The following is a 19,275-nucleotide window of genomic DNA, read 5'->3' on the forward strand; positions in this document are numbered from 1 at the left end:
CGATGCTAGATACCTCAATTCACTTATAGATGAATCAAAATGTAATTGGCCCATTGAACCAATACAAGTTATTTTAACAAAAATAAACGGCAAATACTTTACAACCGCCGATATGAATAGTGCATACAATCAAATGCCACTAGATGAACAATCACGACGTTTAACACAATTTGTTATAGGAAACCAACAATATGAATTCAACCGCTTATTCTATGGAATATCCATAGGACCAGCAGCATTTTCAGCTTTTATGAGCAAAATTTTTAGACCACTAATACTCAAGAAAAACGCAATCACCTATTTAGACGATGTTTTTATGCAATCACAAACAAAAGACGAGATGTTCAATGTTTTAGAAAAATATCACCAAATACTTCAGAACGAAAATCTGAAGGCCGCCCCCGATAAATCACACTTCTTTTTGACAAGAGTTAAATTCTTAGGACATAATATAGAAAGAAAAACAATCACTCCATTGAAATCACGCATTGACGCTATTCAAAAACTTCAACCACCAACAAATAAAAAGAAAATCCAAGAATTTCTTGGAATGTTAAACTTTTTAAGTAAATATGTTTATAAAATGCAATTATATCTACGACCATTTTATAACATCCTTAGACAACAAAATAATTTTGAATGGAACACAGAACATCAAACACGATTTGAAGAAATAAAGAAACTTTTAACTGAACAAATTTCAAACACAATTCCAGACTCAAATCAACCATTTTATGCAATGTGCGATGCTTCGAACTTTGGCATCGGTGCAGCACTATTACAATCACATAATGGTACAAATAAAATGAACCTCATATCAGCAAATTCTCGACTATTCACTCAAGCAGAGCTACGACTCTCAACTCTAATGAGAGAATGCACAGCCATAATATATACACTGACAGAATATGAATTTCTGATACTTGGATCAAAACATCCAACAGTTCTATTCACAGACCATAAACCAATCATTTTTCTTTTTACACAAAAGTCTAATCCAAACCACCGAGTTTACAGATTTCAACTAATTCTAATGAAATTTCCAAACTTACATATAGTTTGGACTGCAGGAAAAAATCTTGCATTACCAGACACCTTAAGTCGAAATACACCACCTGAATTACTTACACGAAAAACAACAGTTGAAATACCCAAAAACATAAAATTCTACCTTGCAGAAAACGAAACATCACCCCGATTGGAATGCAAATATGCAGTAAAAACTGATATTGAACAATCACAAATAAATAATTTACAACATTTCCCACTTTATTTAGATTGTCAAAATAATCATTATGAAGTTGATCTACTTGGAACATCAACTTTCAAACCAATCCCATATTCTCAATGGATCAAAAATAACACCCAACAAAAACGAACAAAACAACACCCGCCTAAAAAAGACCATTTTCCACTAATTGAAAAAGAAGATTTAACTGATAAAATAAATTTATCAGGACCACAAACAAATGATTCAAAATACACAATAAATCAAGTTTTTGACCTTCACGACCCACTTGACACAATACCCTTATCTAAATTAGAAATCGAAAACATTTTTCTCCCCCCAACAGAAACAATTACAGTTTCAACACTGAAACAATATCAAAATCTTGACCCGATAATTCGACAACTAAAATCATGGCACAAATATAAAACTAAACCTATCAAAGCAGATTCAACCATTCTAGGAAACAAAACACTCCTCCGATACTTTCGCAAATTTAACAACACAACAATTAACGAAAATACAGACCTTTTAGAGTATAACCTAAATGAATCTACAGTTCCATGTCTCCCTTTAAGTATGATTCTTATAGCTTTTAATATTTCACATACACAAAATATTAAAGGACACTCTGGATCAGAAAAAACATATTCAAATTTTATACAAAACTTTTATTTCCCAAATGCACCAATTTGGATAAAAGTACTATGCAATGATTGTATAGTATGTCAACTAAATAAACCTTACCCGAATCAAAAACAAATAGCACAAAAACAAGATTTTAAAGGACAAAGCTTGTACTTTAACCATCGTATCTCATTTGATACTAAGGGACCAATTTCACCCTCATCAGAAGGAAACTCCTACATTATGGTAATTGTTGACGCATTTACACATTATGTAGCACTTAACCCAGTACCACATTGTAACGCTTATTACGCTTACACAACACTCTATGAACACTGGATAGCAAAATTCGGACTACCAGAAATTTTAGTTACAGACAACGGTACAGAATTCATAAATAATGAAATTATCACACTATGTCATTTATATAACATTAAACACAAACCACGTACATCTCATGCACCTTGGACAAACGGCTTAGTCGAAGGTATGAACCGTTCATTACAAGAATATCTTAGATGTATCATCAACGGAAATGATACAAAATATACCGAATGGTCAGCAGATGTAAAATTATTTCCCTTAGCATATAATTCACAAATTACGACAACCTTAGGAATGTCACCATACGAAATGGTTTTTAACCAAAAGCCACGCAAACCAATAATGTTTACAGCAAACTCTCATAAAAACGCACAAGGTTATTGTCAACCAAATAAAGACTCAATTTGTTATAACCTACCTTTACATACACACGATGAAGATCATTTTCATCACCCACAAATTCTTAAACTAGCCTCCGGTACACACACCGAATGGATTCTAAATAGAGATAAAAAACACAATGAAATTTATCAAAAAATAACAAAAAAGTTATTACAAAGACAAAACATTAATGAACAAATCAATTCACGTTTTACACCAGCCTCCGATTTAAAAATTGGAACATTTGTTTTAATACCTAATTTTAATACTCAAAAAGGAATTTCTAAAAAATTACAACCCCTTCGAAAAGGACCATACCAAATAATTGCAAAACCCACTGATGTCACATATAAAATTACCGACTCAAACAAAAAAGAAATCGTTCAACATCGAAACAACCTATTACCTTATTACCCAAAAGAATACGCACTCCGCGAATTAACTCAATTATATTCTTTCACAGGATTAAAAATCATTCAAAATGAACCACATCTGAAAAACACAGAACAAAATGATAACCCCACCGAACATCAAAACACAAAACCAACCGCCACCAAAAACAATACACAAAACCATAAAGAATCTCCAAAACAAAGAAAAAATAGAAAAATGACAGAACAAATAATACCCCAAGAAGAAATAGACAAATCTGAACATAGAAAAACAACAAGACTCCGAAATCAACCACGTAAAAACTACAAAATGTTCATCCCCCAATCTAAAATATTAAAGAAAGTAGAATTTAAAAAGTAATTTTAAGATTTCATACTTCACAATCTTGAAACCTCCGTAACATTTTTCTTTTCAATTTTTCAAAATAACATGCTCACAAGTACGCAATAATTCTAGTTCAAAATAGACGAATAGGATTCATCCAATCCGCCACTTTCTCTAACTCAAACTAAGATCAATTAAACGAATAATCTAGAACTCCAGGCACATCTCTAACTATAACTTTACAACCTCCAGGTCAAAAATAAGCAAATCACTCCAACTTGACAGCTAAAATAAATATCACCATAATACCGTACCCCTCCCTTATCTAATAACCCAAAGATCAACAATATTTCCCCAACTCAGACCACGAATACCCCCAAAAACAAATTTGATAACTTAGCCTAAAGTAACAAAATAAACATTTTAATTAGCCTAAAGTATAAAAATCTCACCATACCCCGGATCATTTGACAAACAAAAATAAAGAAAAAGACGACCTCCCAGTCACCATGAAAATTGCCCCCAACAATTTTTTACAAAACTCAACCCACTTGTCAAAAAACTAATAAATAATTCGACCACACTAGAAAATCGCCTCAAACAGCAAAAAATATTCGACCAAGAGATCATTTCTTAAATGCTCTTCTCTCAAACAGTTGCTCAAATACTTATAAATTTTAAACATTTTTTTTCAATACTTGAAGCCTTTATAATATTTCTTTTTGATATACTTGAATCTTTTCTAATAATCCTAATCATTTTTTGTAACATTTTTTTAATTTTCTACACTATTCTCGAACTATTCCTCCAACTTTCCAAAACCCTTGAATATATCCACAGGTACGATTTTAACAACTTGTCTAAATGATACGAACAATTTTCAGTAGAACCGATATTTTTTTATTGTTTGTAATTTTCATAACATTTTTATCATCCCTCATTTTGACCATCTGTAAATGTATAAAGAAAGCAATCCTCACATTTGCCCTAGCAACAGTCCTTCTAATTCTTTTTTTGGAAGAATATTATAATAAACACAAAATTTCTCACTAAAGTAATAATTCAAAAAACCATCAAAAATTGCTACCCAACAGTCACAGCATCAGTCTTCACCGACATCATCCCAAGATAACCAAACACCACCTTCAACTACTCAAAATCCTCAAACGTCTACACGAATTTCTTTTCAAGACAATCCATACACTTTTGAAGAACGACATACTCGTTTATCAGAACCACTAGAACCAGTCCAACGACAAGCACCTTTAAGCGAACCAACATATAACCTATATCCAACACTACCACAAGAACTAAGTAAAATAAAAAATTCTAGTCAAAACCAAAATACAGTCGAAATAAATAGACAAATTATACATCCTCGACGAAACAGAAATTTTCAAACTCCCCGAGTTCATTTTGATATACCTCAATCCCCATCACAAAACACTCCAGAAAACCCCACTGGTATATTACCAGAAACCCCTACGCTTCTTTCACAACGTAACACCTCAAGCCTACCATCAGATTACTTAGGTTCAACACCAACATCTGAGCAAATACGTGAAAATCCCTTTAACCCCCCAAACCAGGCATCGCGACTACCATATTGGACTACACATTCATTTACACAAGGTGAACCAAATTTAGTCAATGACCCCATAGATATTTCTACGGATACAACAACATCCTCATCACTACCAGAAACATTATCACTACCATCAACACCATCAATAAGCCAGTTTTCACCACCACCTTTTAACTTAAATTTTCCAAATAATCTCGACGCCAGATATCGAGAACAATCATCAATAAATATTCCTTTAAGACTAGATTGGAATACATTTACAGCACCTCCACCACTATTTGGACAACATCAAGAAAGTAACCGCCTTCATAACTGGGCACTTAATAGATTACAATATCGCCAAGATATTCACAACGATATCCGTGATCACAATATTCAAATACTCCAACAAAACAGTTTACAATTAAAGTTTGAAATCACAGTTAAGTTAAATAATATTACCCAACATCCCTACCCATTAAATCCACCTAACATAACAGCTCAATCACTACCACCACCGTTTATAACTACTGAAGTAATATACAAATACGACCGATATACCAAAAACACAATTGGCTACATTACATTTTATAATCCATACTCAGGATTATCATACACATGTATATTCTAAAATTATTAATTTTTCTCCAACTCCCTTTTCTAGTAATCTCAAATCAAAACATAAACCCTTCTCCTCGTACAGGACCACAAGATTTACTAGTAACACATTACGATTGTGAAGAAAATGAACAAAAAACACTACATAAATATGCAATAAATCAAGTATCACAATGTGAAACAGAACCACAAGCTATAGAAACCACAGATGTAATAGCAACACTCTATTCAAAAGCCCGAGCAACAACAGTTACAGGTTATAAATTCACAGCAACATTTTCCGAAAAGAAAGTACATTGTTCACAAGTCTCGAACGGAAACAAAAACCGACTTGACCATGAATCATTTTATCAAAGTAATATAGAACGTCTTTTACATCTCAATCCCGACGATTGTAAAAATGAATTACTTAGACTAAACATCACACAAAATAAAAACTCCCAAAGAAAGTTAGTAAATTTTCAAGTTTTTCCAGACTCTGTACATCAATCACAACTTGAAAGACACCAAGGACATATAAAACTAGACGAAAAATACCCGTATAACGGCGCACACGGACGATTAACCTATGACCTACACGATAAACATTGGATACCACACATTGGTATAAATGACCCATCAAACTGCAAAGCAGACACAAAAAATAAAGGATACCAAGAAATAATGTTTTTCGATTGGAAAATACAACTCGAAAAAATACAACTAACACGAGATTTATCAGATAATACAATGATCTATCAAGGAATCCGATTACCTTGTAAAAATGATCAAGGTTATTGCGACCCTACAACGAGAACACAAGCAACAATTGTTTGGTTCCCCGAAGATACATGTACAACATTTCAAGTAGCAAAAATACACGCTCGTATGATAAAATTTCACGAAAAATATTTTATACAATCCATTCCATATGAACAAGTCCATCCATCACGAAAACTAAGTTCTAATTTTAGAAACATAGACAATATAGAAAACAAATTGACACGTTTTCAAATATATCAAGAAACACAACTTGCATGTAAATACAGGAATCCACTTCACAGAACACAATACTCTGAAATATTAGTTGAATACGAAAAAGGATTCGACATGACCACTGGAAAAATAAAAATCGACCCATATGCCACAGGTCATCCTTTAAACGAAGGAACATCCTATATACCAGTTAATTTTGAAAAAAGCAACGGACAACCTGGTGGACATCTAAAACCCCATGACACCAGAAGCACACGCTTACAAGAATTATCACTAATGAACACTACATATTTCGGTAATATCCACTATGATATTCATTTAGATATGAAACTAGATTATACAATTAGCCGAATTTTTCAAGAAATGTCACTCTCCGAATTAGAAACACTACACCACCTATGCGAATTAGAACGAACACAAATATTACAATCACTTGCACTAGCAGTATTAAAAATACCCTATGCAGGATACTTATTATCTGGAAATAGATCAAATTTTTTAGACTATGAAGGAAACATCTTATGGTTTTATACTTGTACTAAAAAAGTATCACCACTATACGTTTTTGAAGATAAACGATGTTATAAAAGAATCCCTATCTTTTATAAGAATAAAGTACATTTCGAGGATACACTTTCACGAAGAACCTATTTCTGGGATACCGCAGTCCCATGTGGATCAGAAAACAGCCACAATGTAGTACAACTAAACCCTGATGAAAATAAATATTATCTTCTCACTCCATATCCCACATTAATGCAATCACTCAAAAAATTTTCACCAGAAAGCATTCGCGCTATTGCTCGAAACCCAAATATAGACTTACAATCAATAGGAATCTATTCAAAATCAGATATTCAACATCACATTAGAACACAACAATTCCAAGAATTATTAACACAAATGGACACTATACAAAGACAATCAATAGACCAAAATTTACGCAAACTTGCAGAAACCGCAGGATTTGCCGATATCTACACGCAAGACTATAGCGGATATTTTAAGGACATTAAAGATTACATATATCTAAACGGTGAAAAATACCGTCCCCAAGATATATCACCAATTAACATTTTTAGCTTTGTTACACTCAAAAATGAGATCCTCGATTTTCTAGGATGGCCCTACTACATCTTAGAAAAATTGACTATTTTATACGCAATGTTTAACTTTATTGGATTTCTTTTCTCACTTTTAAAAGGAATCTACAACACATGTGCTATACACACACAAGTAAACAGACAAGCAAGTGTAGCACGCATACTATTTGCAGGATTTTTTGGAATCTTTTCTACATCTATAAACAAAATTCTTTTAGACGCACAAATAAAAGAATATAACACAAAAATAACAACACGACAAAATACATACGACGAAGAACATAACAATGTAGACATAACGCCAACGGCACCACAATTACCAGCCCTACCAAATAACCATCCACTATCCCTAGTCCCACGAAATTTTCGAAACTTAGCCATCACACATAATCCAAATTTTCGACTCACCACATCACAAAGTCCCATTCAACATATAATGACACACCAGTCACAAGATGATAATACTTATGAACAAATTATTGAACAACCCCATACCACCGCTTTTCAGTCTCAAAATAATCATTTTTTTAGCCCACGATGAGCCGCCAACTTGGATCACTACACCGATCAAATTCCCACCCAACCAATCTTACCTCTCCAATCCCAATAATACCACTTTTTGCTTTTCCGCCACCCGATTTTCCATCTAGTAATGTAACATCAGGCATGAATTCCGACACTAATTCACACATCTCAGTTTTATATTCCATCTCACAACTCAATAACCCGAATATTGAAACCCCCGATGAATTTGCCGACTCAGAACCATCCCCATCCAATAATTTTCATAACTCTTCTAATTTTTCTCAACCCCCTTTTCAACCCATATTATCCAATAACCCTGACCCAATCACCCCCACACCCTCTTATGCTTCCCAAGTTACCCCAACCTACTCCTCATACCATTCTGACCAATCATCTCATTCTCCAGACACCCCCCGAATCTCCCCAGAGCTAGATAATTTTATTACCCTTCAACAACAACCCTACCACCTTAATACCCCAACCATAAACCAAATCTCCTCCACAATAAATTCATCCAACCCCCCTACCCCTACACCCTCTTCAAATTATACTGAATCATTAGCACCATCATCCACATCAACTGAATCTTCACTCAACACTAATAGAGCTTACCGCACTTTTAAAAGAAAGTTCCCCAACCATCCTTTCCCAGCAAAACCAGGAACAGCCCGTGAATACATCAACCACCCCAAGCATACTAACACAAAAGAATTTTTAGCCATCACCTTACCCTCATTCCCACAATACACCTTAAACACCCCCCACGACACTAACGAAACACGCAACTTCGTAGATGAATACGTTTTAATGCCCACTCTCTCTTGGACCTCATATTATCATTTCACTAACCCTCTTTGCTTACCTTTATCTAACACTCACATCGATATAGAGCGAAATACGGACATGCTATATCGACTCACTACACCACTAACACCTAGACAATTTACTTACGTTGGATATAAAAAATCACTAAAAACACACACTGCACCTAGAGCTAACGAATATACACTCGAATACTATGATCACAACATCATCAGAGCTAACCAAGATCAATTCTTAGACGACGATCGCTTCGCTAATCCACAAATTACCGAGAAATTTTTCATCAAGACACCATATACATTCACACTAAACATCTTCGACCGAAAGTTTGATCACATTATTTCAGAAGCACTAACAGACACACAAGCATACGAAAGTTTTAAAGAACGCTTCCAAATATTTTCACTAACCTTTCATTTCCTTGCACCACACGAAAGAGATTTACACTGCTCACACGATATTATGTTGCGCACTAAACAAACCCACACATATAGTTATTATCGTTTCATCCAAAATCACTTTGATCTACACACACCTTCTAGACAACCACACCATCGTTTTCAATTCATTAATTCCAAATACACTTCACCATTTTTCCTAAATTTCACATATTGTATTAAAGACACTAACCTCCATGGTATTCTTCGTAATTATGACCCCATAACCCAAATGTACATCTTCTGTCCCATTACCAAGACCTTCAACGCCGAAGAATCCCGACCCTTCCTTATCCCGCACGAGTTTGTACAACCCATAGAAATCCCAATTTTAGAATTCATCCACAACACTAAATTCAATCACAAATTATATAATCTAATCCAAAACACACCTTATGAGTTTGCAGTTGGCACTGAAGAACTAACCACTATTAAGGCACTTCAATTGCTTTGGCCACTGCTTCAAACTAAAAATATCATCCGCATCTTAGCTAAACTACTAACAACTTCAGAACTCATTCACGACATCTTCCCCCACGGTTTTTTCCCCGACGACTAACAGGTAAGTATGAATTAAATGAATATTACTAACTAATTAAGATATTAAAAAACTCACCATACTTTATTCATGTTTTCTTTAGATTTTTAGCCTTCATCCGACGATCACCTACAAAAACCACAAAAGACAAATAAAAATCGCAAATTTCATCAAACAGATTTCAAAAATTCTATTAATCTCTTACACTTATAAATTTATAAATTTAATACCAATGCAGTAAATTCATTTCTAAAATTTTCCCCCACAAGCAGTAAATCTAATTATGATGAAAATTTGTATCTTAATATTCCCCCATGACTAGCAGTAAATTTCTAAATTCTATGTAGTAAATTAAATAAATGCAAATGCAGTACTAACCTTTTGATATTTTCATTCATTCGCACAGAAATTCTATCCACACTCGCACAGCTCGCCCACGAAGAATTGTTTAAAATAATGAATTTCAGTTTCAAGTTTTCACACTCAACAACTCTAACATATAATAACATGTTTCAAACTTTCCTTTAACCCGGTTGGAAAGGAATCATATACTAAACAAAACTAACCAACGCAGCTTACTAAATACCACAAATCATAGAATAACAGCATGACTTAGAAAAAGAAACCAACGGTACCCAAACCGGATTAACCCAGTTTAAAACTGGATAATTTATTCTTTTGAAGACTATTATAAAGTCTAAGAAAGAAATAATAAAACACAAAAAAGTCGAAAGACAAACCCATACCACAAACAATTTGATTTTTGAAAAAAGGACACAACCAACAAAACATAAGTAAGACCACAACAAACCCAACATAAAACGTTGTCACATAACAGGACCCCTCACAAAAACCGCATGAAATCATACTCCCACTCCTGGCCTAATCCACCAGGAAGGACGTCCTGAGCATGCTCTATAGCCGGCCTAACCCACCGCGCTACATCCACGCTTTGTGACCACACCACTATTTTTAATAAGAGCTACTCAAGTGTGAGTAACTCTTCAAAATAACCGAACTAAAACAAAAAGCTTTTGTGAAAACAACTAACTAAAATCATTATTAAAAAATACTAAACTAATAAAAGTTTTATAAAATGTAAAATCACATGATGCAATATATAGATCAGAATACAACACCAAGGACGAACATCAAAAGACAAGACGACCCCACTACACTCGAGAGAGAATGACCAACTACAATCGATATGCCGCTCACAATCACAACTCAAAGGATTTAGAGTACGACTTGACCTCGCAGAAAAGGACTTCATTGAACTAGACCAATGACCACCTCGATGTTCAAGTATACGTACAGATCCGAGTAACCAGGCATCCCCTCCACGCACAATCTCCACGCCATTCCCAAACTAAATCAGACACAAAAGAAGTTCTCCACGAAGAACAGAAAAACCTGACATAGCCAACCATTCTGAAATCAGATTTGAATTTGTTGCGAAGACTTAGTCGTTGTCACAAGAAGAACACAACGTCTTATGTCTCTAACTCCAACTTCCTGGAACTTCCCTAACAAAAGAGGAAACGGAAGAAAATTATGATGTTCGCCAAACACCAACGTCCATCATCCATCCTTCGAATTGCAGAAGAACTATTCTAAAAAACTCTGTAAAACCCGGATGGGTGGAACCTGATCTAAACTACATTTTATGATTGGATAAATTAAATGTTTTACCAATGTAAAGTATTTAATATTAACCAATCATGATCCATCTAACTAACAACCCACTTATTTGTAAGTGCTGAAGTTACTTGTAATTTCAGCACCAGAGAGATTTGAATTTAACTTAGAAATTAGTTGGACTCTCCCGAGCACTTCAGCAGCCGCAATAAACCAGTATACCCTAGATCTATTGAGCCTAGCAGAGACTAGTTAAACAACCTGAGACTAGATAGTATAAGAGTAAGATTAGGATCGGTATTAGACTAAGAAGTTGCACGAATCTATCCGGCCGAAAATAAGATAGCGTGACGAGCAGACGGTGTACCCTATCCGAAATTACTCTATGAGTTACACTTCGGTCATAACTCAGAACTTTAAATGCTGGTATCCTAGATTAGCGCTATGATTTAGTTTTAGACCATTTGTAGAGGGTAAAAGACCAACATTCGAGCTGTTTACATTTTTATGAAGAAACGCTGTTGTACCCCTGGTTAAGAACTACATGCAAATTTTTTGTTTATTCTCAGAAAATTTCTTGGTTTCGTTTTCAGTTTATGTTTTAATTTCAAGTTTTTCTAGCAGTTTTGAGGTTAATAACAAAATGAAACGTTCGTTTTAATCAATTGCTAAAAGGCAGATTTTTACAAAAAGCGCTGTTTGAATATGAAAAGTTCCCTCAATCAAACAGTAACTACGTCAGAACGTGTTTGTCTTGGAATGGTAAACTGTTTACTTCGGTTGTTGACATTTCGAAACAGTCAGAACAAGTGAATGTGTGGGATAAATGAACAGGTCATTAAACAGCTAGTTTTGCAGCCCCCAGGAAAATATCACCGCCGGATTTTGCGTTTTATTTAGAAATATATGACACACCCGATATTCAGTTGTAAACAGGCATTTTTCTTTTATATTCGTTTATGGCTAAATTTTTCAAACAAGCAATTTTTTATAGCTCTTTTTTTTCACAGAAGCAAATTTTTATAGCGTAGTTTTTTAAAAGAAAAATTTTTATGGCTCTATGAAAAAGGAAGATTTTTATGCAGCTTTGGTTAACTTGTTTTTGGTTTAAATTTTTACGGCCCATTTTTGTTTCAAGATGAACTATAAAAATAGATACAGGATATGTGATTAGAGGTAAAAGATGATGAACAAGAAATGGTTCCCTAACCCGGCCTGGTGTTTTTTCCGGCCAGTTGCATCTTTCGCATCTGCCTTTTCTCTGTTCACGTGGTCTTGCTGTCTTTTCATGCTTGTAATGCGTGTCGCTGGCTGGGTTGTAAATGTCGTTACAAATTGATTTCTCAGGTGCCCTGCCAATTATCGTGTTTGATCGAGCGCAGGTGCATTTCACCGGACCTCTCCGGATGCTCAAATTATAGCCATGTCCATACCCCTCCTCTTTTTTGTTACCCTCGCTAATCACTACCATAATTTCTGGCTTAAGAAATATTTAGTGAAATCCTTCATGCTCAAAGGATCGAATGCCCGAAAAATATGCAGGCCAATCAGAATTAAGTATTCAAAAATTCGATAGAAAACAATGAGAATCAGTCAATTCAGACACAATTTAAAGGAAATTGACTGATTGAAAATTTTCGGTCATTCGGACCCTCTGTTGGCAAGCTCGCAACACGTTGGCGCGACTGCGGCGGTCACTATTATTGGCTGAATTGTCTCTGGCTGAATTGTCTGCATACTTTTTGCTGAATTGTCTGAGTTTCAAATCGGCTGAATTGACTTTGGCCAAATAATCTGGACGCGATTTTTTTTACCATGCAAGGAGTTCTTAAAAGAAACAGAGATCAACCAAATAAAGAAGTTCTTGAATATTGATACCTAAGAATAAAAAGGCAAAATTTACCTAAGAAGGGATTCAACTTCTTGTATTTTGCACCATGATCATTTGTAAGTTTTGCTTTTTCCCTATCTCCTACAAATGCTCGGTTCATTTTTGTTCCCAGGAGGAAAAGGTTATAAATAAAGAATGATTGAGTGTTCCAGAAATAGCCAAATTGGGAACTGTATTTTCATGTACAGTTTGGGTAATTAATTTATAGGTCTGACCGAACAGAATGGGAAAAAGAGCGCCGAGGGATCTTCAAGTTAAATTGTATTCTCTGTTCCTGTTTGTAGTAATCATCTTCATTGGGACCAGGTGCTTTTTAGTTCCTGATTATACGGCGCCTATAGTTTACTCAGGCTCGTATTTCAAAAAAATGACTATTTCAGAAGATAAATTATAAATGACACAATATTTGATTGCTCCTGAATTGAAAAGCAAATCACACAGAAAATCATGCTTTCTTTTTCGTATTTGTTTAACCGTTTTTCCTTTCGTAGTTTTATCTTCATAGTTGACAACAAGATGGTTTTCTTTTTTTTCAAATTTTAAATCAAAACAGTGCAATTAAATTTATCAAATAAATCTCAGTTTTGGATGCGGAACTTGTGATTCGCGATATGACAGTTGCTTAATTTTTACCCCTACCCCAACCCCCGGGAGAGTGAGGGCGAATTTGCGGCTGGCATGCGTACAAGGGCAATCGGGCTGAACAATGGCGGATAGCCGTGTCGTTAAATGGTAATTGTGTTTGTTATTCAGCGACTTCGGACCAAATTCCGGGGGAATAATAGCGCATAGAAGAGTCTTAATCCCAAGAGATCACCGGCTAAATTCTATCACTTAGGCTACCATGCGTGGATTGTCGCGTATCTTCACTTAGCCGGAAAAATCTCAAAGACTAGCCAGTTATATAAAAGATAGTAAAAGGGGGAACCCCAAAAAATGTGACTACTTTTTGGCTACTGGCTAACCTACTATAGTTAAAGCACCCAGAACCCACAGAGAAAATTTAATTCACTCTTTCATTTATTGGTTTCTTCAATACATAGACATCTTTTTTGTTCATTGCAGGGTTCTATTTTGTTATATTTTTTGCTAACTAAGTTGCTTTAATTCAATCATTCAATCATCTTTGCTGTGAATTGTCCTATTTTGCCCACCATTCTGCCCTATTTTATTTAGCAGCATCTCTTTTTTCTTTTTCCGTTACTGGCTTCATTTTGCTAAGTCTATTTAACTCCGAGCAACCATAGCTCTCTCTGAAAGTCTTTTCATCTTTACTACATGTAGCAGTTATGGGGTCAGGCCGGCTATGAGAAGAGTTTTATAGCCATGTTGAAAAGGACAAAAACGCACATGAAAAGGTCATTAATCAATTAATCAATGAAAAAAGTAAAGAACTATTACTAAAAAATGAGCGTCTGAAAAAGTGTCTAGTATCTAATGTCACAACTTTCAGTTAATTTTTTTTCACTCCTTGAAACCGAAAACTGTTGAAGAAGTAAAAGATAACTTTTAACCTGATATCTGTTGAGCTGTTAAGCTAATCAATAATCAAAGAAAATGTTAGAAGACTTGAATGAAAGCTGTAAAAATATGTCATTAAAAATGATTTTTTTTGTTTTAGGCTAAAATTCTAATCCCACACACGACTGTAGGAATGCTAATCGGGCGACAGGGTTGCAACCAACGGGCAATTCAAGCTGAAACCGGAGTTAGGATGGAGTTTTCACCAAAACCAGACTTCAGTCCAATCATGGAAAGATGTCTCACCCTCTCTGGCTCGGCTGTCCAGATAAACATGGCCATGGACAAAGTCCTGGAAAAGATCAAAGCCGATCCGCAAAGTGGAAGCTGCCCTAATTTAGTGTATAACATGGGTGGCAACATGTCAAGTGTGATGGGTGATCCCTCAGGTTACGCTATGGCGTCTGCTATGAATTTGGAACACCTTCTTAAACTTGCCTACGCGAATCCCTACGCTTTGCAAGCAGCGGCCGCCGGACAACCGACCGCCGCCTCTTTCGCATATCCCGGTGCCGCATATCTTGCAACCCCCGGAGGAGCCGGTGCTGCTTCTGGACTGTACCAGAGTGCTCTGGCCGCAAACCAAGCTATGCTGGACCAACAGACCGCAGCTTTGTATGCAAGCATGGGTCTCGCTGCGTCTCCTGGGTTCCACGGAGGTCTCGGATCCCAAGGAGCACCTGGACATCAACAGCAACAGCAGCATATGATGCCTGCAGTAACTTCTCAGCATCATGGATCCCAACATAACGCCGCACTCGCAGCCGCTCAAAGAGCAAACGCGCTTCAAAAAGAAGGACACACGTTAACAGCGTTGAACAGCAATGCGTTATTAGGGGGTAATTTGACCCAACAAAATCAACAGCTTTTGGCGGCAGCTGGACTTCTGCCAAACGGAAGCGGGACTCTAGGCGCAAGTGGAAACCAAAATGCGACCGGTCATTTTTTAGCCGATAACTCCAGTGGGGCAAACTCAGTATCGGGGGCTCTTAACAACCCCTCGAGTCTGACCTCGGCCCTGGAAGCACCTGGAGTGTACATGACAAGTCTTCCAAGCTCAATGAGCCAGTCATCTGGCGGCGGGTTCCAGAGCAGTTTCAACAACAACAGTTCAAGTGGCAGTCTACAGAACTTTTCAGGAATATCCGAGCAACAATTGAATCCGAATTTAACAGTCGAAACTTTACTGAGAAGTCAGCAGAACTCACAAAACAGTTTGATTGACAGTTCAAATCAAAATTTATTGAACCCTTTGAACACAAGTGCCTTGCAAAACGCAGTGAACCAAAACGGGCAGAACACTGGATCCACGAACAACCATCTTTTCCGAAATGGAATCCAAGATTCCCAGGTTCAGTCTGGACACGGCCCTGACAACCCGAACGCTATAATGTCTCACACTATGGAAGTGGAAGACAACATCGTGGGTGCAGTTTTGGGTGTAGCCGGGAAAACCTTAATTGAGATCCAGAACTTGTCCAATACAAGAATCCAAGTGTCGCCTAAAGGTGAACCGAGTTCGGAGCTGCGACGATTGACAATAATGGGATCTCCTAAGGCTGTGATGACTGCTGCTATGCTAATTGAACAGAGAATAAGAATGACGCAAGAAATAAGAGCTCTACAGGGAAAAGTAACAGTGTGAAATATTTAGATCTGAGATCAAAACTTTCACGTGGCTAATAACAAAAAAACATGTTCAGAGATCGTTTAGTGCTTACGACATGAATCGAATTCAAGCTCTTAACAGGTAAAAACTGAATAAACTAATCAAAATTTACTATTTGACTATTTATTTTTCTAGAAGTTATAAATTTTTGTGATTATTTGAAATGTCTTCCTGAAAAGTTATTGAGCAGTTTAGTGCAGTAGTAAAACTAGCGCATATTTATTGGATTATTACTTTGATAATTTCTCAATATTTACTTTTTATTCGTCTCTTTCGAAATTTCTCTAAAATTGTAGTTTTAAGTTTATATGGTGCTCTTTGGTATTTTGATGCCCACAGTCGTGGGCCTTCTTACCTCCTTTCCTAAGTGTAACTTATGCAGTTTAAAGTTGTTATAACTAATTATTGCTGGTTTATTAAAAACATTTCGGCTATTGATCTGATCTGCAGAACTGCGATTAGCTTAAAGTTATTATTTAGATTTTAGAAGTAGGATTCAAAGTTGCCTTACTTGTGACTAAAAATCAAAATTCTTGCTACTGCCTTATGTTTAAATTTTGCTTTTTAGAATAATTTTGGATTTTTCAATCCAAATTCAAAAAATTTCGAATATACTGAAATTTACAGCATTCCTCAAATGTCGAAACTTATCTTTTAGCCAAAATATCGCTAACAAGTGTTCCAAAGAAAAACCTACTTATGAGAATTTATCTTTAAAATGTAATTTGAATTTTTCTGCTTCATTTTTTAAGTTCGTACATGGTAGGATTAGCTTCCGAACAGAGAAGTTTTTCTGAGTATTAACTAAATCATTCATTACTGGAATTTAAAAAATCTCATTTTTTTGTTTTTACTAAGGAACTGAAAACAATCGTATCGTAGTTGTTGCCTTTTTCTCATCATTAGTCGTAATGAACTGTTGTCTTGTTTGGTTTGCCTATCATTTCATATTCATATTCGTTCATTGTAGAGAATGGGATCATAATTCATTTTCCTAATTAATCAGCCGACCAGGATCATTTCACTCAACTTCCCCATACTTATTTCACCCCTCATAATTTACCATTTCAAAACAAATCGTGATCATAATTCTCATCACTTAAGTAATCTCACAATTTTGAAAAAAAAATCAAAAATAATTTAAATTTGATTGTGATCATGATTCATTTCGGGCGGTTTCTGATCGTCAAGTGGTTTTTGATCGAACTTATTGGTACAATACAGCACCATGGTACAGCATAATTAGCACATTTGAGAACTTTTTGATCGATCGAAGCTCATTTTGACGAGATGATTTGAGCTTATTTTGTGCACCTTACGATCATTTCACATTTTCATTCACTTTCCCTTGTTACCCTGCTTTCTTTTGTAGCCGTATGAAACTTTCTTGATACTAGGAAATATAATCAAATATAACTTAAAAATCGTTTTGCAATTAGTCTTTGACATCCATGCAAAATTCATCAACTTAAAATAAAGTTTTAGCACCTCAGATAATGAATATTGTGAAGGTTGATGAATTTTACTGAAACGAATTTAATTATTCTGATCCTTGGATGCAAAAGTTTAAGCTTTAAAAAATAATCGCAAAAAGTTTCTGTTCTCAATAGCAATAAACTAAACAATATATTTTGTTAAATAGTTTCCCAATCGAAAAGATAGACCTTAAAATTTTTTATAGATGGCTGCTAAAATATGAAATATGTTTGAGTATTTATATCCTGACCCGTCTGATTGTCAAATTATAATCTGGATTGGTAAAAATTTCATAATTTAACTTTTTGATTGAAAATCATCGCATGTTTTCAATCTTTCGTTCGATCATTCATCAATTACATTGGGATCACTTCAAGTAGTTTTCCCCCTTTAGTACCTAGTAACGAACTGCTACCCCTATAAAAAACTAATTCAACGGTTAATCATAGGAGATTTATGTACCTAGTTTACGAACATGCCCCCTCCCTTGGGGGGAAATAGTTGAAGAGATCCCTACATTCCACATCACAGTAGTTTGTTGTCTCGTCATATACATCAGAAATATATTTTAAAGTCGCAGTGAAGGTTAAAAAAACAAACAATCGTCGAAAAAAGAAATTCTGAAATGCACAGGAGTTCTAAGTTTTGTTCCGACCTTGTCACTGAGAGTGACTAAAGAACTAAAGAACTATGGCGTATGGTTGCTTTGTACACACCATTTTCGGTATCTTACAAAAAACTTTTCCATAAAAAAGAGTTTGGACGAGTGATTTTATTTGCTTTGATATAAAGTCTTATCTCTGTGATTATCTTCTAATTCTTGAGCAATATGAAATTACCAAGCAAACCAAAATAATAAGTTTTTCTTTTAACGTCTGAAAATTATTCAAAAAAATCGTACTTAATTATTATCCGGAATAACAAACTATTCTTAAATCGTGTATGAAATGAAATCGACACCTTTGAATTAATCGAAGAAAAACTGCTTTTTTGGCCTGAGCTTACATCGAAACTAACAAGAAAGCCAAAATTCAACCAAACGCAATGTCTCTGTTGTACGATATAAAAAAATTTCTATGTAATAATGGTCAAAAACCACCCAAATAAAGCTCAAAACTTTCTGTGTGAACCGAGCGGCACTATTTAGGAACTTTCCGCTCATTTTGAGCTCTATTGAATGAATGCCTGACAACATTCAAATGATTTTGGTAAAGTTCAGAA

At 35.3% G+C, this 19,275-nt stretch overlaps 1 protein-coding gene across 2 annotated transcripts in view; it reads left to right on the plus strand.

The window, feature by feature from the left end:
- LOC134846972 (RNA-binding protein Nova-2-like) overlaps positions 1-17,420 on the plus strand; it is a 34,363-nt gene extending 16,943 nt beyond the window's left edge. For both annotated transcript variants that reach the window (XM_063864435.1, XM_063864437.1), the window contains exon 4: positions 15,010-17,420. In XM_063864435.1, the coding sequence (XP_063720505.1) occupies positions 15,010-16,554 (1,545 nt within the window). In that variant the 3' untranslated portion in view covers positions 16,555-17,420. The remainder of the gene's footprint in view (positions 1-15,009) is intronic.
- The last annotated feature ends 1,855 nt before the right edge of the window (positions 17,421-19,275 follow it).

Source organism: Symsagittifera roscoffensis, chromosome 5 (genome assembly GCF_963678635.1).
Source record: "Symsagittifera roscoffensis chromosome 5, txSymRosc1.1, whole genome shotgun sequence".
In the NCBI taxonomy this organism is placed as follows: Eukaryota; Metazoa; Xenacoelomorpha; order Acoela; family Convolutidae; genus Symsagittifera; species Symsagittifera roscoffensis.